We start from the raw sequence: 20,082 nt of genomic DNA, 5'->3' as shown, positions 1-20,082 counted from the left end.
AAGTAACATCGATACAAGCTCATGGAAGCCTCCAGCCCAACCCATCAGCTTCTGGCAGCTTCCGGATTCTTCGACGTCATTGGAGCAAGGTTAATCCTGGAAGGTCCATGCTGAGAGCTTATTGGCTATATTCTTCTTATCTTATCAGCTGATGTTGTCAGTCTGATCTGCTTATGCTTTTCCGAAAAGGGTAGCCGAGACCGTTGGATAGTTGCAGTTGCCAACTTCCAGGTGAAACTGCCAGAAAGACAAAAATTTCAATTGTGTGAGGGCCTTTGATACCACAAAGCCTAGACACAAACGATGGACGATAACAGTCAGGTTTGGTAATTTAACTGATAAGTTAAGATGATTGTAGATCAAAACAGCCCCAAAATAGAAATCGACCAACTTTTGATTCCAACCTCACGTGACCATACGCTCGTCCGTGATTGAACCGGCGATACTGGCATTTTTTCCCATCAGTCTCCAGTATCAAGGTCATCTCAACTTCACAGTGGGCGACCATGAACACGGCACCGACATCTCGACTGGGCCAATTGCCCAGCTACGTACGGATATGGGTGCGATACGGCCATTTCGGCAAGAAGAAGGATGGCAGAGGATTTCCTCCACCTGAGGGACATGGGGAGGATATCTGGGTATTTGGCCACAGAAGAACGAACCAAATTATTTACAGCTTTGATAAGACGCTAAACGTGAGTTCAATTATATAAAATCTCTTATTAGCTGCATAGATGTGCTAACTTGATGTTGTAGGGTTTCCACGATCTTAAGCAACTCCCATTCAATGGTAAAAAGACAAAACCCGCCAAACTTCGAAAAGACTACTGGTCTCCCTTCGCACACATCTCCTTCCCCGCCGGCCAAGGCTCCATCGGTCGGTCTGTCTTCCAAAAATTGCGCGAGTTGAAGCACCTGCACGAGGTAGCATGGGACGACGACTTTCGATATAAGAACCCCGAAGAGTTCAGTGAAGCCGATCGCAAGCGAGTGGCCAAGCAGCAGGAGAAGGGCAACATGGATCATCGTCCCATCCGAACCAGAGAGGAGCGCGGCGTTGCTCTCAATGCCCAGAAGCCAAACTCCATTGCCGACATAGCGTCTGTTCTGGGCGGCGCTGGCCGCGGCAACAAAATCGTTCTATCAGAAGATGCTGAGGGTGCTGAGAAGAAGCTCTTGGATGTTAAGGTAAACTGGGCGAACGACCAGGACAGGGAGTACGCCCAGAAGTGGTCTGGAAATGTTACACATGGTCTGTTCGAAAAGCCGAGCTACATTTCGAACGAGCCCGAGAAGAAGGAGGAGAAGGCACCGGAGCCAGTGGCTGAATGAAGAACTCAAGGAGAAGATTGAAATGAACTAAAAGCCTCAGGAGATGGCATAGAAGGTGGTTGGGTTGGAGATTGAGTCTTCCACGAACATCCAGGCCCTCATACTTCAGTCATTATTACGCGTGTTCTACCTCCATTGTATAAAATGTGTATTTTGGACTCCATCGGATTGGACCATGTGGAAAGGTGTGTCATCGAGTGTCTGGAGACTTAAAAAGGACATTCCTCAGACAGTTGGCAAACGTTTGTAGATGAAGGAGCATGTATATATTCATCAGGTGGCGTGGTGCCAAAGTCGCTGTACGATAATAGCTGTACCATCAACTAAATCCAAACACTCATAAATCATTCATTACCTCGGTTCGTCACCAGGTGCAAAAGTCCAATCTGATATAGGGCGGAAACGCCAGAACAGGTCCAAACCGTAGCGAAGAAAAAAAAAAGCAACCCCCGAAAAAGCAGAGCGAGCACATAGCTAATTTAATTTAGATAGGTAGCGCAAACTGCTTCAGGTACTCGTAATCAGCGACGTTGTCCTCGACCGTCTTGCGGATAACCTTTTGCGCCTCAGGACCATACTTGGCGGTCCATTCCTTATCTTCTGACTCGGTGGTCATCGTCTTCTTTAGTTAGCAATGTCAGCCTTTTTTCACCCTACCACAAGAAGCGCGAACGAACAGTGGATGTTGTTGCAGACCAACAGGTGGAGGGATAGTGGGGAGGGTGCGATTATAAGAAATCGTTTTAACGTACCTGGTGATGAGTACGGGGCCTCAGAGCCGAGCTCTTGATAGCATCGTTGTGCCAGCCATTCCATTTCTGGAAGGCAATGGTCGCATAGTTGCAATCTTCGTCGTTCCACTCGAGCATCTCGGGCTTGAAGTCAATACCCGTCTTCTCGCAGTAGAGACGGATGGTCTTCTCGGGGTTATCGAGAAGATCGTCAGCGTCGATGACAACGAGGTTGTCCTTATCGACGATGTTCTCCTTGATCAGGAAATCAAAGAAACGCACGAGCTCCTTATAACCGGCCTCATTGGGCATGAAGTCATAAAAACCAGTGACTTCATCCAGAGGCGGCACCGTGCAACGGTAGTATGAGGGGATAGCTCGGCGAGGGTGGCGGATGAGGAAGGTGAATTGGAATTGCTTCAGGACCTCTAGTGGCAAAACAGTTGGGTTGCCGGGCTCTTCCTCGCCCAGAGACGGCGCAACCTTGGTAGGCTTGTTGTCTGGGGCCATGAGGTAGTAGGCCATGTCCTTGATGAAGATTCGCTTGCCCTGGGAGGAGGTGTTAGTACATTGCATCAATTGATGAGTCTCTCTCATGGCGCGGTTCCCGCCAATGGCGAAAGGACGATAAGGATACGACATGTAACATTGATTGCATATTCATGACCATCATGTGTCAATCAAGCGTATGCTGCAGATAAAAAACTTGGCCGTGGCACATGTTTCTTGTTTGGCTTGCAGTTCCCCTCATTCGAGAAGGCGGGGGAGTGACGGGGAGTTCGGGGAGTTCGGACGATCGCATGAACCATGAGGAGAATGGAGGGGAGGTTATACTAACATCTTTGCCCGCATCCATGACCTCGTTGAGGACGTCTTTGTAGGTCTTTTGCGAGAAACCACTCTGTTCGCGAGTGGCAGTGTCGTTTCTGAAACGATCACTGAGGATCTCAGGACCATAGTAGAAGGCATCTCCAAAAGGTTCGTGAACGCTCTCTAGGATATCGCGGCGGGCCATGAAGACCTGTCAAATAACCAGAGTTAGCATTATGGCAGGGAGCGCAATCATGACAATGTCAACACTGGGAAGACGGCATGATCTTGGGGTTTCGGGGGCTCAACATACCCGCTCAAAGGCCGTAGAGCATGCACGTGGGTGCGTGGCAGTAAAGATAGGGCGGAGCGCCATTTTGGGAGAAAAAACCAAGAGGAAAAGGGAGATATAGCAGATAAGTGTTGTCGCTGCAACATTAAGCTGGAGGAAGAGCAGAAAGTATGAGAAGAAGAGTAAACCTCCAAGGACACGAAACAGCAGATCAAGCCATTAAAAGGTATTCGAGACGCCCAGACGCACAGTACCTGAGTACTCACAGAGTTTGCTGGAGAGCTTCCGGACCATCGCCCGATGGTAATTGTTGAAGCGATGGTCCGTAGGCTATTACTAACCCGGTTAGATCCTCCCACCTTGAACCTGGGCGTGTGGCCCATGAACGACCCTTAGTGGTCTCCCTTTGAGTGTTGCGCATGCGGCGTGTACGTCATGTTGGTCGATAGTGGTCTCCGCTGGGGCAACTAAGACGAGATATCTCTCAAGTATCCGAGTTTTCTCGCTCCTCATTGATGGTTTTTGAGCCCATCCCACAGTCCCCCCAAGGCTTTATCGGGCCCTTCGTTTTTTTAATCCCTGCCCTTAGTGACCTTGCAAAGCTTTCCGAAGGGTCAATTCCTCCGACTTGCCCCACGCGGCTGGGTCAAGCCTGATCCAGGCCAATCCTATGAATCTCAAAAAACGCATGTCTTTTTCCGTTGCTGTGAGTTGTGTCCTGCAAGTGCCTGAACCGGATTTAATAGCGTAAACTCAACATTGGCAAACATGTTCGCGTATCCCGGGTAGTGGGGGATACGTCTCTTTTTCATAGGTGTCACCCTGCACAAGAAGGCATCGCGGTGATGGTATACATAGGTACCTAATGTAAATGTGAGACGTTGATAAGTGACCGATATTCCGTTTACAAAGCTTTTGTCTCCGACGTGGGACGGCCCGATGGCAGTACAGAAAATCCAGTGTGATCTTCAATGCGCCCAGGCCCTGCTAAAGAAAGACCTGTCAGGGCGACATTAGAGAGCACGCAATCAGCCCCACTGGGCTCACGGGGAGTTCCCCAAAGCTTCTAAAGCTATTGTTCTGTTTCCGCGGGGAGTTCGTCGCGACTCGTCATGCTGCCTCTTGCATCGCGTGTATGCAAGAGGTGCTGCTAGTCGTCAAAGTGAATGCATGGATATCATGGAATTGGTGAATAATTCGTTCGTTGCTTTTGGTAAAGTTATATGTATCTCTCCCAGCTTCCAAGCCACCTCCAGCTCTCGGCCACGCGACTGATTTTTTCCAGCGCACCGTTGACCCGGCCCTCAGGATCGGCATACTTGTGACCTTCAAATTCAATGAAGAAAATGTACTGGAAGGGTTTCACGAGGCTTGGTAGAGTGTTGATGCTGGTCAAGTTGATGTCGAATGTTCGGAAACAGCTCAGCACATCCGCCAAAGCGCCAGGTGATGTGTGAGGTACTGTGAAAGAGACAAGCGACTTGCTTCCCTTCTCAGCAACAGCCTTTTCAGTTTTTTCAAGGTCCTTCGGGCCTGCAGCATTTTTACCAATCACGAAGAAACGAGTCGTGTTATCCTCTCTGTCCTCAATCGATTTTCCCAGAAAATCGAGACCATGAAGTTTAGCGGCGAGCTCGCTTGAGATGGCGGCCCAGGTACCCGTCGTGTCCTTACTGACAATTTCAGCTGCCTTGCTGGTTGAGCTGACCTCGAAAATCTCGACACCCTTGAGATAGGTGGAGATGAAAGCGGTACATTGGCCAAATGCTTGGGGGTGCGAATATAAGCGTTGAATGTGCTTGAGGCTTGCCAGGGGCCTGGACCGTGGTTTTGAAGGTGACGGGTCAGTGGCTGTTGGGGTGCAAGTACCGGATCCTTCAGCAATGTCTTCGACAGCTGGCACAGGGCTCTTGTGACCAACAAGACAATGGTGAACGTCCACGTATGTCTCGCCATCGACAGTGATATCCGGATAATGGTTCGTTCTGTCAGCCAGGTTGTCCAAGGTGAAGCTCACAGAACCATTGGTGGAGTTCTCAAACGGCACAACACCAGCTTGCACCTGGCCGCTTTGGACCTGGTCAAATACGTCTTTGCCAGGAAAATCAGTACGGACATCCCGACTGCGATGTATTGACTAAAACGTACCATCGATAGTAACTGCAGGGGAGAATTCCCATGTTGACTCAGAAAAGGCCTGACGGACAGCCTATGGAGCCAGGTCAGTCAAGGCTAGTGTCATGCGGTCGTCGTTATAGGGGACAACTATAGGATAGGCTTTACCTGATGGGTGTATGAGGCCACTGGGCCGAGGAAGCTGACAACAGGTTTGTGTTGGCTGGCCATGATGCCTTGGTTATGATCGGTGTCACCGGATCGACTGAGATTTTTGATGCGACGTCAAACGGAATTCTGGTGCAGCGTGACTACACTTTCAGCCCCGAGTCTTAGGGTTATTCGTATACCAAGAATGGTTAGGTCTCTAGGAATGTTGTGTTGCAATGTCTTGCTTGAGAATGAGGCTGTCACCAAGCTGTGAGAATTGGGATGAGATGCAGTCAATTGGCTCAGTGACGAAACTTCTCACAGGCTATTCCGTCTTTGCTCGTCTGTGGGTGTCTTCGACTCCAGCTTTGACCCAATTGAACACCAAAGAAGGCGTTGGCGATGTCGTGATAATGTCGTGATCGTGGGGGAGGAATGAATTCCCTCCCAATTGTGTGATGAAAAGTTGCAGGGTAGTACAGCACTAACAGTTTTTAGGCGGGCAAATACGGGGTTTGAGATAGTGAGCCACTTGGTTCATGCGGGGTTCAACTGGCCACTGCGAGATCGGATTAACAGGAAAGGTTGGTTTTGGCTATGTTAGGAGAATAAAGCAATGAAGTTTCTGTGAAATGAGATCCTGCCTGGTATGAAACTTATATAAAGATCAGAAGCCGATATTTCCATGGAGGTGAGAAAATAAAGGAGCGAAAAGGTTAAGTCATGGCGTTTTCTTTTCTTACAACGTCCATAATTGTATTATACTGGGGCAAAAGCCGACATCGCTGCCTCTGTTCACCTTATAATTGAAACTACCTTAGAGAATAGCGGAAAGCTTAAGACTTTAATCTTAAATGGGGAAGGGCGATACATATGAAAGGCTTGATTCATAGTTGTAAGTATTTGAAATGTCTCCTATGAGCTCTTCTTTTAAAAGATGGTTGATTGGATTGACTTGACCTAGGGTAAGAAAGTGAAATACATAATAGTTTATATGCTGGCTTACACAAACACATAGACTTGTATCCTAAGTGAGGAAAAGACTTAAGTGAATTACATAAGACTTAAAGGTAATTTTAATATAACTTAGTAGGCTCTTAGATTAATTTAGAGGTTAAAGGCCTTTCTTCTATTAATTTTGTAATTAAGAAAAAGAATAATTATCAACTAATACTTTTATTATCGATTCTATAACCTCTGAAACCAAACAATTTACTCTTAAATATATTAGATCTAACTATTTGAATGCGCTTAATAAAGAAAGGCACGAGGAAAGTTCAACCTCATTCCAGTAATATGCTATCGATTTGGACCATGCAGCAGGCTGATATTGCAACACAGGACACAACAAAACCTTGGCTCAGTCATAATCGAATAGAACAGTTCGTATGTAAAATTATTCTCCTATTGCTCAACTCTTCGTTTATCTCACAAATTGATCTGCGAAGCTTGCCCCGAGTCCAACAGCTTCATAGTGCTTTCGTGCCTTGTCCAACTTGCTGAAAACATCTTCCACGCCAACAGGATTGCCATCAGGGTCAACATAGATATAAGCCCCTGTGACATGAAACATGGTCACCATCTCCTTCACATCCTCCGGAACCTCAAGAGTATGAATATCTCCAGGAGGTTCAAAGGCATAACCGCCCTCTGTCGCCCACCACGGATGTTCTAGATAATGCCAGCGGCCCTTGAGAACTGTTGCGTGCACGCAACCAGCGTGGCGATGGCGCGAGAGGATACCAGATCTTCGGACTCGAAGAATGTTGACAAAGTAGCCGCCAGAAACAGAGAGAAGAAGAGGTCGGAACCAAACGTCTGGTGCTTGTGGGACCCAGAGGCGCTCGTCGCATTCAAAGTCGAAGATTCCTGGAATGACAAGGTCGTCAGGAACAGCGGGAAGACGGGGACCTCGATATGGAACAGCGGCTTGATCCGCACGTTCTTTGAGCTCTTCTTGCTTCGAGGTATTTGATATCATAGTGACGGTTTGCGTTGTAGTAGCCATCTTGGTGATTGATAAGATTTCTTCAGGTATGAGAAGGGAGAGTTAGTTTGTATTGGTGTGAGGAGCTTACACACAAGCTGGTGTTTTATAATCCTTTACCACCGGGCGATCAACATATTCACGGTTATGTATCTTACATTTAAAGTCTAATGCAGCAGTAGTGAGGTGATAAGAGTGTATGTCGTTAAGCCGCATGGCGCAAACTCTGGCGCCAACGGCGGCCCCAGGTCGGGGGTGGAGCTTAATTGAACGAAGGTCGTATGTCGCTGACATACTTTCCAGGAATTAACTTGTATTCAATGGGAAAAAGAAGCTTTTTCTCGGTATTCGGAACTTCGCAATTACGAAATGGAAAGCTTCCAGCCCCGTTGCTTCACCACATCTAGCCAGTCCACCTTATCTTGGTCTTCCCTCCTTGATCCATCCATTCTTCGCCGCCATACCTCATCAAGAACATCAAGACAAGCTTCAACGTTTCGGAATTTTCGCCACTTGATCATCTCGCCAAGCTTCTCTCTAATGATTTCTATCTCACTTGTCTCGTGGGCTTCTCCTCCTGCCATGAACAGTGGGAAAAGGAGGGTGCATTCCACGAGGCAACCCTCTGACACTTGTCTGCTAAGCTTACATATCGACTCTACACAAGCCTTCAGCTTCGCTTTCAAAATGCCAGAATAGCTGTTAATGTAGCGAGCAAGGGTTCGGTATAGATGAATGAGCGCCGCGTTGCGATAGGCTTCACCAAGCAACGCTAGCGGTGAATCATCGTGGCCTGAAGGGCAAACCCAACTCTGGAGTTCACTTTCTATCTTTTGTGAACGTTCAGCAAAACTATAACCGCGGGTCTGTGATCCCAATTTTGCTTCTGCGAAGTCGGCATTCAGAATGCTAGTCTCGGAGATGAGATAGAGTATCCGCGACGCAAATCCAAAATAGGGATCTGCAAGTGTGTCATCCTCTGAGGCCCAGTAGAACCCCCTTACTAATGGACGACAATCCATCGAGACACTCATCATGATATCGTGATAGGCGAAATTGCGGAGAAGCCACCTCCCCTCAAAGGTAGCCTGAACAGCTTGCTTCGGATCCACCACCGCAAGAGAACCCTCTGACTGCCAAGCTAATGCAGCAGCTGCGCCTGTCAAGTGAGGATACCAGGCATCGGTAGCCTCGGATATTGACTCCATAGAACAGAGGACCATGGTCACAGCGAGGCACATCTCAGTTGATAGCTCACTCTGCTTCATTGACTGTTGAAGCTGAGCCAAAGCATGTCCACGGTGCCTTAGCGAATCCGCTCTGAACTTCTCGTCCCGTAATGCTAAGTGGGAAGAAGCCCATGCTGAGACGGCATACATCAGGGCAGGGCATTCGAACGCCATGGGAAGGATAACTTTGCAGGTAAGCTGATGAAGTTATCTAGTGCTCGGTGCACATACCGGAGAGGAAACAGTTGTTTTCGAGATTCGTGGTCAGTAGAAACGCAAGTGTCACCGTGTAGTAACGCAGCATCACTCGTCTGCTTCCCACAAGATTTTTCGAGTTGGCGTCACCAGGTTCCAGCGATAGTCCAAGAGGTTGGCATAGTTGCGTGACCTCTTTGATTTGCTGGTCTATGCTCGGGGTTCTCACAACTCTTGTCTCGGTCACTTCAGAACCTCCCGTTGCCGCCCCAGGTGAGGGTAGCACTGAGCGTGGAGGCTCACGCTTGCATACTAGGTTGAGACGCAAACAGTGACTGCAGATAGGGTAAAGCTGATCACATTTCTTCTTTCTGGGATTGATTAGCATAGCGACCTAAATGATGCATGAGACCCTTGACATACCGTTGACGACATGTTAGACATCCACGCTTCTGTCGAGTATAGCCACCTCTCCGAGTTGAAGCCGAAGGTGGGGTTCTAAGTGATTCGTTCATGGGACTCAAAATCTTGATCCGATTCTACTCAGGAGCCCGAGTAAGCTTTGAAATGACCAAGAGCGCTATGGGCGGTGATATGAAGGAAGAGAATTAGAGAGGAAGATTGAAGATTGAAAGTTTCAGGCCACATCCCGTAATCAACGACACTCATGCACGGCGCTATGGGCGGGAGAGGCTAATCTGAAGATGGTAACGTGGGGTTATGCGGGGAACCTAATTCTGGGGTAGATCGTTGGCCGAGCTTGTTAGTGCAGATATCGAATAAACGACAAGTAAGAAAGGAGCAGGCACAAGGGAAGATGTTGTAATGCTGCAAAATTGATTGAAGTTTTTAGCTATCTTGGTGGCTATAGCCATGGGCCGCACCAATCTCTTTTATCAAAAGGCTAGGGACCATAGAGCTTAGACAGACTGATAGCCATTTACAATACCTGAATGGACATCGGGTTGGATTTCAATGAACTTTTACTGCAACTAATGAACTATCTATTTTGAAGCATGATTAGAGTCGCGCTCCTTGAATATCAATAACCTCAGACATCACAGTCTGAATAGATTCCCGTAGAATACCAACCATCCGCCCCAATTCAGACTCAGTTACCACATATGGGGGAGACATTATGACATGATCAACATGGATATCCCCAGTTTCACCTAGGTTTCCCAAAATATTCAAGCCCAGATCAAGCGCCTTGTCCACGATCTGGTGGCACAGTCTCATATTTGCCGGGAAGGGTGTTTTGGTGCGACGATCTTGAACGAACTCAACAGCCCAAAAAAGACCACGCCCACGGATATCGCCGACAAATTCCATATGTCCAAGATTTGTTCTCAGGAGCCTCTCCAAGACTTTACCCATTTCTTGGACGTTGGTGAGAATATCTTCATCACGAATGATGCGCTGAGCCTCAAGGGCTGCAGCGCAAGCCACTGGATGAGCCTGTTGAGAAAGTCAGCCAGTTCCAAGTCAACTTCTTGTCATATAAAGCTCACTTGGAATGTGTGTCCATGGGCTAATCCCCGAGATCCGTCTGCGAGGGCGTCGAAAATCTTATTGCGAAGCAACACGCCAGATAGGGGAACAAAACCTCCACCAAGAGCTTTGCCTATCATCTGAATGTCAGGCCCTGAAATGCCCTCCTGCTCCCAAGCATGCATAGTGCCGGTTTTCCCCATACCGCACATAATCTAAGATGTATTAGCAAATATGGTTATCGGTACAATCAATAGTAACTCACTTCATCTAAGATCAAGAGGACATCATGTTTGTCGCAAATCTCTCGGACAGCCACGAAGTATCCAGGTACAGCAGGAAGGCAACCTAGAGTAGTTCCACTGACAGTCTCAGCCACAAATGCAGAAACGTTCTCCGGTCCAATACGGAGAATCTCTGCCTCAAGTTGATCTGCCAGACGCTTGACGTAATCTTCGTCGGATTCGTTTCCCTTCAGCCTATAAGCGAAGCAGGGGTCAACGAAGCTTACATTATGAGAGAGCCAGTGGCGGTACATGGCCCTTCGAGATTTGTGGCCAGAAACACAGAGTGCTCCAATCGTGTTTCCATGATAGCTCTGTTTTCTTGCGATGACATGGTGCTTCTGGGGCATTCCTCGCTCGTGCCAGTATTGTGTTGCGAGCTTGATAGCAGCATCAGTGGCTTCGCTTCCAGAGTTGACGAATATGGCCTTGGACAGGCCACCGGGTTGCCCTTGCAGAAGCATCGACGCAAGCTCCTCGGTTACATCGCAAGTGAAACGTGCGCCAGAGTAGAGATAAGGAAGCTGGTTCATCTGGTTCGCGACCACTTCAGCAATCTCTGGACGTCCAAAGCCGAGACATGATACGGCTGGTCCGGCTGAAGCATCAAGGATTTCACGGCCAGACTCGAGAAAGAGAGATACACCTGAGGCAGAAACGACTCTTTCAGGTTGATCAGCGAATGAGCGATGGAGAATGTTTGAGTTGGAGACAAAAGGGTGAGCCATCTTGGATAGTTGAGATTTACGGTCTGTTGCTAGATGCCAGATCTGAATCTTTGAGAGCTAGGTTTGCTAGATATATTCGTCATATCATCAACTCTCTTTCCGCCCTACTTGATATCTAGGATACTTTAGGCGACTTAGTATCAGCCTCCAAACCAGTCCCGAACTTACCTATCATGAAGCCCCCTCATGAAATCCCGCCGTTGGCGCCGCTATTAAGCTCACCCGGCGCCAACGGCGTGGAAAGGCCCAGACTATCAACTACTGATAGACAAGGTTTCTCCGCACTTCCCCGCGCTGCAAGCCTCCATATATCGGCGATAGGTAAATTGATAGCCGTGTAAGTGAAGACTTCCATGTTGCTGGTAGTCGTGTCAAACCAAGATGAGGGACACCTTTCGCTATCGACTTGGCCTATGTTATTCATGAAGATACCTACCTCAGTAGTTTTATTAGTGCATCGTGACTTCCTATTGGTCAAGGTACCCTCCTTCCATGCCATGGTCGCTTGGGGCGACTTGTGTGGTAGGTAGTGGTATGGGCGTTCTTGCTTAATATAAAATGAGCACGAAGGTTCCCTTTTCCATATCTTGCAAAACACTCTTATTCTCTTCTTAAATATCTATTCGACCTTGTCTCGTTGGTGCATCGATATTCATTCCAGCCATGTCAGAGTCTATCCTCCCGGGTCCGGGGCCCCATCCTCTCAAAGCCAGGGATGAGCAAGAAAAGTCCCCAAGTCATCTTGGTGAAGTTGAAACCATTCGAAATGGTAGCTCCGATCCCGAAAGAAACGAAGATACACACCGTGGCTTCAAGCCTCGGCACTCTCAGATGATAGCCATAGGAGGTGCCATTGGAACTTCACTGTTCCTAGGAACCGCCCAAGTTCTTCGCATTGGCGGTCCTCTGTTCCTTCTGATTTCGTATGGAGTTTTGTCTATACTCGTCTACTGCATCGTCACTGGAATCGCCGAGATTGCAACTTATCTCCCTGTTCCGGGAGGCACTATGGCCTACTACGGACACAAATATGTGTCTCGCAGCATGGGCTTTGCAATGGGATATCTCTACTGGTACTCACTTGGCATCTTGATCCCTTATGAATTCGTCGCTTCTACACTTCTCATCAACTATTGGGGCACTGCGGTTAATGGCGCCGTGTGGATCACCATCATATATGTTGTCATCGTCATTGTGAACCTCTTCCCGGTCAGAGTCTTTGGAGAATGCGAGTTTTGGAGCGCAGGCATGAAAGTTCTCCTCATCTTAGGCCTCATCTTTCTCTCCATTGTGCTGTTTTTCGGGGGAGGCCCTGATCAAGATGCTATCTACTTTCGATACTGGAAAGACCCCGGCCCAGTGAACACTTATATCGTGGAGGGCGATGCCGGACGACTCGTTGCACTACTTCAGTCTTTTGTTCTAGCATCCTTCGCATTCGTCTTGGCTCCTGAACAACTCATCGTGACAGCGGGCGAGATGCAATCGCCACGCTATAACCTCCCCCGAGCCGCTCGACGATACATTTGGCGCCTGATCGTTCTTTTCATGCCCTCCGTCCTCGGAATTGGTGTAATCTGCGCATCAAATGACCCCCGACTTGCAGCACCTGGGACTGCGCGCTCACCTTTCATTATTGCCATCAAGAACGCCAGCATCCCTGTCCTGGATAGCATCGTCAATGCACTGATCCTCCTTTCAGCGATCACGGCTGCGAACGCATTCCTCTACTCTGCCTCTCGGAATCTTTATTCACTTGCAAAGGCCGGAAATGCACCTGCAATATTCAAGAGATGTAATAGATATGGCCTTCCATATTATGCAGTATTGATCACTGCCTCCCTCGGATGCCTAGCATATCTCAGCCTGTCAAATAGTAGCCTGACGGTCTTCAACTGGCTAATCAATCTCACCAATACCTCCGGCTATATTAGTTGGATCTGCTGTGGTATAATTTATGTGAGATACCGCAATGCCATCACTCACCATAAGTTGGAGTCCCCATATCGCTCCCGCCTCCAGCCGTGGGGCATGTACTTCGGAGTCATTGTCTCCATCATTCTTTTACTCATCAACGGATTCACTGTCTTCTTTCCTTCACAATGGTCAGTGGGTGATTTTTTCACGGCTTACATCGGCATCCCTGCGTTTCTGCTCATCTACTTTGGCCACCGACTGTATCATCGGGGAGATGGGTGGGTTAGAAATCCTGAAGATGTTGATATGTATGAAGGGATGGATGAAGTACTGGCTGCAGAAAGACCACCGCCCGTTAGGGGCAACATCACTCGGAGACTGTGGGCCTCGGTAGAATAATCTTCGAAGATCTGCCCTGGGCCTGCTGCATAGTCCTCAGGGAGCAAGACAACTTCTGACCCTAAGCTTGGATGCCAAAAATAAGTAGTCTAAAGGTCTCCTAAGTCTAATCTAAGTTTATATGAGTATTTTTGTCATTTAGAAAAGAGGTCTCAAGTCGTTCTGCCTCCCCTTGATAGTCTAAATCGATATTACATTACTGGACAAGGTTTATCTTTCCCCATGACTTTCTTTATCGAGCGTATTAGAACAGTTAGATATATTTGAGAGTAAATAGTTCAGCCTTCAGGGGTTATAGAATCGACAGGCAATAGCTTATTGTTATTCTTCTCGTTGATTACTAGTCTAACAGATGAAAGACTACGTACCTCTAATTAAGATACCAAGAATACTCTAAGGCCCTACTAAGTTATACCAAACTAACCTAACTCTTATTAAATTTACCTTAGTCTTTTTATTTTTTAGGATACAAGGCTTAAATTTTCTTGCCTCCCTTGGATCTATGCATTGACCGTTTTGTCCAACTGCAAATGCACCGTATATTGAAGGGCCCCCTTCAATGTTCGAACAATGCTGGTGAAGATGGATATGCCGAAGGTGATATGAGGGAGATGATGATATACTGGCTATTAAGGCTAACTATATCATTGATGCTTGTGCATAGTACCCGCAGGGAGGTAAACAGGTGGGATGATACTGATAGCATGATACATACAAGCATTGCAAACAAATCGATCGGATCGTAGGGCCGGGTGACAATTGATGTCCATGTACGCCTGATAATCCTTGACAACCTCCTTATAACCTTGGTCCCTATACGTCGCATTGACTCCTGAAGACTCATACTTTGAGATACCCCTATCATATTGTTGGCACGTATAGGACAAAGCTCTCAGCAGTGCGTGGGTATTGATATCAGATCGCCCACTTTCCGATCAACAGAGAGTCCAAGCGTAGAAAGCAGGCACGGATTACGAGGCCAGTTACGATGACGGAGCTCCTTTGACGACCGTGCTATGTACTCCGAAGCGTAGATTTCCATCAGGGGGTAAGGCGTCTAATAAGTGGTATTAACTGAAGCAATGTGATTACTGTAATGGATGGATATAAGAATTAAAAGTCACAAGTTATACATGTGCAATGTGCATACCCCGGATAACACGAAGGACTGATCAAAGATAACGGGGAACAAACAAATGAACGATGCCGAAATTAGAAGTTCCCGACCACTGATAACTTGTTCGGTGATTAGACGTGGGAAGTGAATGCGAATGTGGATATGGCCTGACAGCCTCCATTCCTATGAGAGGTCGGTAAGCACGTGGTAAGCAATTAAGTTACGGCTACCTTACCTTTCTTTATGCAAGATGGGAACAAGTAAGTCACCCGTTTCAACTCAATCAACCGCTATAATTCAATAGCTCGCTCACGGACATTTCTTCATTCCCAAGTTTGTTTCTCGAACCCATTGGGGAATATTAGCAACACGTTGTTCTTATTTCCCTGTATCAAACTACACAATCAGCAAGAAAACAACTGGACAGCGGGAGAGAAATGCGCTCTTTTAACTCGGACGGCGTCATCCGAGTGGCCCCGGTCGAAACACGGTCTGTTTCACCAAGGACCAGCAGCCGACCTATCAAGGCAATTTACAGGCGCCTCGATCCCAGCTGCCAGGGTCTAGGCTCACTTTGTTTCATGCTCCGACACTCCACGAATCAGCAAGCCAAGTTGGAGGTTGTGTATTTGGTGACGATGAGTTACACTCAAAGACACAATATCTGTCGCTGTCCGTCTTTGTGCTTCAGTTTCAAGTTGTGGTGGTTCTCGTCATGGCGCTAATATCGTCCGTCCAGACGGTCTATCTTTGGAAGACTGGCACGACATGTTTCGTGGGCGGAGACTGTAGAACATACTTGAAACTCGCTCGCGCGCATCCATTGTCAGCAAAAGCCCTAGCCTCATCTCTTGTGCATGAAGGCGACCAGAATTCCATGTTCTATGCACACGAGACTTTAGCGGCGGCTCTGCCCTTGTCTTTTCGTCACGATCAGCGTGGCATGTGGAGCTCTTTTCCCCTCTGGAACTCTGTAACGACGCCGCGCGATCAGATCGCCCATTCCATTATCCCTTCCATCTGGTCTGATTCCGGGGATCGCTTCGTGTTGACCTCTGTTGTTCTTCATGGTGGAGTTTTACCCGACTCTCGGGCCATCTAGCATTAACAATTGCTCCCTGTAGCATGGTGTCGGGCAACTCTTCAGGTCCTTCACCTTAGCGAGTCAGTAGCTCATCCAACCATCCGGCGTCTATTGATTCGTGAGCCTTCCATCCATCACAGCGTGATTATTAGCCTACAGGGGCCACATCTGACGCTTCAGAGTTGGCCAAGACCCTCCCCCCCAAAACCTGAACCAGGCTAATGAAGCACCACTTCACCGTCTAGAAGGTACCTGCAGGTCTTGCAGATACCTGGCCGGTGCTGCTGATAGGCACTACGAATGCGCACTAAAATGTTCTAGCTCAAAGTACCCGCTGTCTTGGTGGTACCTTCGCCGCAACCACCGCCAGTCCCCTGCTCATTCTCCATTCCCCTGCACCCGAGCTGCCAAACCGTCCCATTCCCCCTCAGGCCTGGCCTCTTTAGCTAATAATTTGTATTCCACCTCACCATTGTTCGCCCATCGTCACTCTTTCTCCTCCAAACCTCACCTCACCACCAAAAGCTCAGCTTCAGCTTTGGTGGACCTGGACCTGGATCTCTCTATACTCTTCTTCATTTCTTTATGAAGTGCTTCGCGTTGATCGCAGTTTCTACTTGTTTGGCTCCGCGTTACTAATAATACAGAATAGAGCTTCCACTGGCTCTATCTCCCATCCTCCGCCACTTCGCACATACTCCAATCACCATCGGGTGAGCGACCATCGATCGACTCAGCTGGGTCTGGGTATCCCACCTCGTTTCGGTGTCTCAGGCGCCGCCATTTGACGACGAACAATAACTTGAATCACACCACTTGCAAACACTCTTGGCTGCGCATTCACCATGGCCATGCTAGCTTCAAAAGCGTCGTTTCCCGCCGGCTTGGGTGCTTCGTCCCTCACTCCTGTCCCTTCTCAGCCCACAATGGCCCCGCCCAGAAGAGCTCCCACGATGCCCTCTTCAGGTGCTTACGGCAGCCCGACAGAATCCGAATTCAACGAAAGCGACCCCGCCGAATCCGTCAAGAACTGGGACGAAGAGCAGGTCTGCGAATACCTGCGATCTGTAAAGTGCGGCGAGTATGAAAAGATCTTCCGAAAAAATCACATCAACGGCGAGAATCTCCTGGAAATGGATAAAGACGTGCTTAAAGAAATGGGTGTTGAGAAGGTCGGCGATCGCGTCCGCCTTTTCCTTAGCATCAAAAAGCTGAGAACTAGGGCATACGCCAACGAGAAGAAGCGGAATCGGGTAGGCTATATCGGCGATGGCTATAGTTGCTGGGCTCTCAGACTGACCGTTCGTGTCTAGGATTCATTTGGCGGACTCGATATTCACATCACTGCACCCCATGACTCGCCAAGAATGCACACATCTCGAGGTGTTCCGACATCTTCTTCCAACAAGCGGTTTTCAAGGCAAATGGATTTACATGGTGCTTTGGATAATGGCATGAATTCCTCAAGACCAAACTCCCCTCTCCCTGGTACCGATCTGCGGAACCTAAGGGCCCGAGGGAAGACATATGTCACAAGCCCTGTAAATGCTCAAGGCCAAAGGATTGTGATTACCAACCCGGATCTTCCGGCAAACCGTCTGGTAACGACCCATACCAGGAATAACTCCAGTATGGACGGTTCACTGATGGCTGCCTTACCACAGGGTCAAGAAGTTATCCGCGTTATATCGACTGGCGGCGTTACGAAGGTTGTCAAGATTTCCGCGTGTAATACTTGCGAGGAGGTGATGCGGGTGACTCTTCGAAAGTTCGCTCTGCGTGAGGACCACGAAAGGAACTACTGTTTCTGGGTTTTGGCTGGCATCGATCCTGATCCAGGCCAGTGCCGACGACTGGGCGATACGGAACTTTGGCGCATTATCAAGGACCAACGACGACCGGAACGAAATCGACTGATATTACGGAGGGTTCCAGCAGGCGAACCAGGGGAGGCGGAACTGCAGCGCGCTGCTGCCATTGCCATGGAAGAAGAGCAACAGAAGCACGCCCGAGCTCTGGAAACAGTGGACAAGCGAAGTCAACTGAAGGTTCAGAAGATGCTTGGGGAGAAATGGAACGATCAGCTGCAGTCCCCATTGTCGCCAATATCTTACCAGGATCGGGAGCGAAATCTACACAACGCAGCCAAGGATCTGGAGCGCCCCCCATCAGAGATTGAATCGCGGCCGGCTCGACGTGTCGGAGCCCTGCGACAGTTTGGAGGTCTTCGACCTCCCAGCGAGTTGATTGCTTCTGATCTTACCTCGTACTTCCCTGACCACACCAGAGAAGACATTGACCGCACAGCCCGACTTTCCATGCGACGGTCAACTCGCTTGAGCAAGGTCAACAGCCGGCTCAGCGTTGCTAGCAGCCTCAGCTTTGCCTCCAGTATCCAGGATGCGCCTCCTATCCCAACCATTGCTGATTCTTGGCTTAATGCCAATTCTCAGCTTGCCAAGGTGAAGTCTCGGGATTCCCACATTCGTGTTCCTCAGAATGCCTACAACCGGGATTCAGTAACATCATCGGTGCTTGACACCCTTCAAGAGGAGTCTTCTCTCGAGCCCAACCGCAAGTCGTATGTCTCTTTTACTGAGAGTGGCTCTGACTCGGCTGCGTTGAGTGTCACTGACCCTGAGGGCAACACCACGGCCACAAGCTACTATGATGGTGACAACTCAACGGGCTCCGGATCATTCCAGGAGCTTCGCCAGGCATTGACCAATGATGGCGACGACGTAGACGAGGAGCTACAAAGCTTCCTGGCTGGAGAGTCCTGGGGCGACGACAAATGGATGAAGGGTGCGCTTATCGGCCAAGGTTCATTCGGCAGTGTGTACCTGGCTCTCCATGCTGTTACTGGTGAGCTTCTCGCTGTGAAGCAGGTCGAGACACCTGCTCCTGGAGCCAACAGCCAGGGCGACACACGCAAGAAGGGCATGATCGAAGCACTCAAGCGAGAAATAAGCCTTCTTCGCGATCTTCGACATCCTAATATTGTGCAATATCTTGGCTGCAGTTCCTCAGCTGATTATCTCAATATTTTCCTCGAGTATGTGCCTGGTGGATCAGTTCAGACGATACTCAACTCGTACGGTGCGCTCCCAGAGCCGCTGGTTCGCAGTTTTGTTCGACAAATTCTGACTGGCCTTTCATACCTACACGACCGGGACATTATCCATCGCGACATCAAGGGAGCCAACATCCTGGTGGACAACAAGGGAACCATCAAGATTTCTGATTTCGGTATTTCAAAGAAGCTGGAGGCCTCCAACATTCTAAACGGCGCCAACAACAATAAGCACCGCCCTTCACTGCAAGGATCCGTTTTCTGGATGGCGCCTGAAGTTGTGAAGCAAACATCGTATACTCGCAAAGCAGATATCTGGTCGCTTGGGTGCTTGGTGGTGGAGATGATGACTGGTAGTCACCCTTTTCCCGACTGCAGTCAGCTCCAGGCTATCTTCAAGATTGGGGGCGGAAAGGCGGCTCCTACAATCCCTGAACATGCGAGCGAGGCAGCCAAAGAGTTCCTTGCGCAAACCTTTGAAATTGACCACAACCTACGACCTAGCGCGGACCAGCTGATACTCAGCCCCTTCCTGATCCCAATCACCTAATTGTAATACGGGCGGGTTATCAGGCTCCATGGGGGTTCAAAGCTGAACGAATTACGAAGTGCTCAACGTTGCTATTGATGGGATACGGGAGCTGCAAGGCTATTTTTATTGATGGGTTGGATTTGGAGGATTTACTCAAATCATGAGTAGGCGTGGAGTGGTAATCTCAAACAAGGCCTGAGAGAAGCAGAATGAGTTTTAACTTGCAAAGAAGATTATGCCTGTGCGGCGTATGCGTGATGAATGATTTGCGATACCACGTTCGCTCTGATTTAATTTACCTGAACTAGAGGATTGCATCAGGATTGGGATGAAAGGTAGCATTTTCTCTTTAGACATGGGACAAGGAGTTTGGTAGATGAGAAGATGAACGTACCTAAAGTAGTAATATGAGTCAAAAGAGACTAAGAATTCCAAGAGACAAGACAGCCCAAGGATTATGACAAAGACAAAGACAAGGGATTGTACCAAAGTTCCAATTTTCACGGACGTGATTTCATTTGCTCGCTCGGATTCCTGTTGTAAACTCGAAATGCATATGTTTTCTTGGGTAGTAGATGGTGCGAGGCGGAGGCTTGAAGCGCCTTGCTGCCTG

General features: G+C 48.6%; 7 protein-coding genes across 7 annotated transcripts; 3 read left to right on the top strand and 4 right to left on the bottom strand.

Moving 5' to 3' along the window:
• Positions 1-450: 450 nt before the first annotated feature.
• FOBCDRAFT_263284 (transcriptional regulation of mitochondrial recombination-domain-containing protein) lies at positions 451-1,574 on the top strand. The gene is made up of 2 exons (XM_031188440.3): positions 451-698; positions 760-1,574. Exons 1-2 carry the CDS (start codon positions 507-509, stop codon positions 1,333-1,335), a joined length of 768 nt encoding a protein of 255 aa, XP_031035705.1. The 5' UTR covers positions 451-506; the 3' UTR covers positions 1,336-1,574.
• A 3-nt stretch (positions 1,575-1,577) lies between these two features.
• Positions 1,578-3,338, bottom strand: FOBCDRAFT_48156 (P-loop containing nucleoside triphosphate hydrolase protein). Its single transcript, XM_054706508.2, has 4 exons — positions 3,190-3,338; positions 2,905-3,087; positions 2,088-2,615; positions 1,578-1,957 (listed from the first exon to the last, which is right to left on the bottom strand). Exons 1-4 carry the CDS (start codon positions 3,250-3,252, stop codon positions 1,820-1,822), a joined length of 912 nt encoding a protein of 303 aa, XP_054562483.1. The 5' UTR covers positions 3,253-3,338; the 3' UTR covers positions 1,578-1,819.
• A 1,049-nt stretch (positions 3,339-4,387) lies between these two features.
• Positions 4,388-5,852, bottom strand: FOBCDRAFT_297160 (prephenate dehydratase PHA2; the record flags this gene model as incomplete). Its single annotated transcript, XM_031188442.3, has 3 exons — positions 5,452-5,852; positions 5,317-5,377; positions 4,388-5,259 (listed from the first exon to the last, which is right to left on the bottom strand). The coding sequence occupies exons 1-3, from the start codon at positions 5,512-5,514 to the stop codon at positions 4,388-4,390; spliced, it is 996 nt and encodes a 331-aa protein (XP_031035707.1). The 5' UTR covers positions 5,515-5,852.
• A 748-nt stretch (positions 5,853-6,600) lies between these two features.
• On the bottom strand, positions 6,601-7,732 carry FOBCDRAFT_229490 (RmlC-like cupin domain-containing protein). Its single transcript, XM_031188443.3, has 2 exons — positions 6,882-7,732; positions 6,601-6,819 (listed from the first exon to the last, which is right to left on the bottom strand). Exons 1-2 carry the CDS (start codon positions 7,439-7,441, stop codon positions 6,798-6,800), a joined length of 582 nt encoding a protein of 193 aa, XP_031035708.3. The 5' UTR covers positions 7,442-7,732; the 3' UTR covers positions 6,601-6,797.
• FOBCDRAFT_187875 (pyridoxal phosphate-dependent transferase) lies at positions 7,720-11,347 on the bottom strand (the record flags this gene model as incomplete). The annotated part of the gene is made up of 6 exons (XM_031188446.3): positions 7,720-8,834; positions 8,881-9,215; positions 9,268-9,383; positions 9,937-10,302; positions 10,356-10,550; positions 10,601-11,347. 6 exons carry the CDS (start codon positions 11,345-11,347, stop codon positions 7,783-7,785), a joined length of 2,811 nt encoding a protein of 936 aa, XP_031035711.3. The 3' UTR covers positions 7,720-7,782.
• Positions 11,348-12,010: 663 nt separating this feature from the next.
• On the top strand, positions 12,011-13,663 carry FOBCDRAFT_187873 (amino acid permease/ SLC12A domain-containing protein; the record flags this gene model as incomplete). Its single annotated transcript, XM_031188447.2, has 1 exon — positions 12,011-13,663. One exon carries the CDS (start codon positions 12,011-12,013, stop codon positions 13,661-13,663), a length of 1,653 nt encoding a protein of 550 aa, XP_031035712.2.
• A 2,672-nt stretch (positions 13,664-16,335) lies between these two features.
• Positions 16,336-19,964, top strand: FOBCDRAFT_229484 (kinase-like domain-containing protein). The gene is made up of 2 exons (XM_031188448.3): positions 16,336-17,117; positions 17,178-19,964. The coding sequence occupies exons 1-2, from the start codon at positions 16,710-16,712 to the stop codon at positions 19,485-19,487; spliced, it is 2,718 nt and encodes a 905-aa protein (XP_031035713.2). The 5' UTR covers positions 16,336-16,709; the 3' UTR covers positions 19,488-19,964.
• Positions 19,965-20,082: the final 118 nt, after the last annotated feature.

This window comes from Fusarium oxysporum, chromosome VIII (genome assembly GCF_013085055.1).
Source record: "Fusarium oxysporum Fo47 chromosome VIII, complete sequence".
In the NCBI taxonomy this organism is placed as follows: domain Eukaryota; kingdom Fungi; phylum Ascomycota; class Sordariomycetes; order Hypocreales; family Nectriaceae; genus Fusarium; species Fusarium oxysporum.
This window is presented reverse-complemented; position numbering and strand designations above follow the sequence as displayed.

What these genes read in the sequence shown, in the direction of transcription:
- FOBCDRAFT_263284 (XM_031188440.3), top strand. Translation starts at nt 507, where the DNA reads ATGAACACGGCACCGACATCTCGACTGGGCCAATTGCCCAGCTACGTA. An exon ending in GCTTTGATAAGACGCTAAAC is followed by an intron (nt 699 to 759) that starts GTGAGTTCAATT and finishes TTGATGTTGTAG; the next exon opens with GGTTTCCACGATCTTAAGCA.
- FOBCDRAFT_48156 (XM_054706508.2), bottom strand. Translation starts at nt 3,252, where the DNA reads ATGGCGCTCCGCCCTATCTTTACTGCCACGCACCCACGTGCATGCTCT. An exon ending in TCATGGATGCGGGCAAAGAT is followed by an intron (nt 2,616 to 2,904) that starts GTTAGTATAACC and finishes ACCTCCTCCCAG; the next exon opens with GGCAAGCGAATCTTCATCAA. An exon ending in GGCCCCGTACTCATCACCAG is followed by an intron (nt 1,958 to 2,087) that starts GTACGTTAAAAC and finishes TGCTAACTAAAG; the next exon opens with AAGACGATGACCACCGAGTC.
- FOBCDRAFT_229490 (XM_031188443.3), bottom strand. Translation starts at nt 7,441, where the DNA reads ATGGCTACTACAACGCAAACCGTCACTATGATATCAAATACCTCGAAG. An exon ending in GCTGTTGGACTCGGGGCAAG is followed by an intron (nt 6,820 to 6,881) that starts CTTCGCAGATCA and finishes AATTTTACATAC; the next exon opens with GAACTGTTCTATTCGATTAT.
- FOBCDRAFT_229484 (XM_031188448.3), top strand. Translation starts at nt 16,710, where the DNA reads ATGGCCATGCTAGCTTCAAAAGCGTCGTTTCCCGCCGGCTTGGGTGCT. An exon ending in ACGAGAAGAAGCGGAATCGG is followed by an intron (nt 17,118 to 17,177) that starts GTAGGCTATATC and finishes GTTCGTGTCTAG; the next exon opens with GATTCATTTGGCGGACTCGA.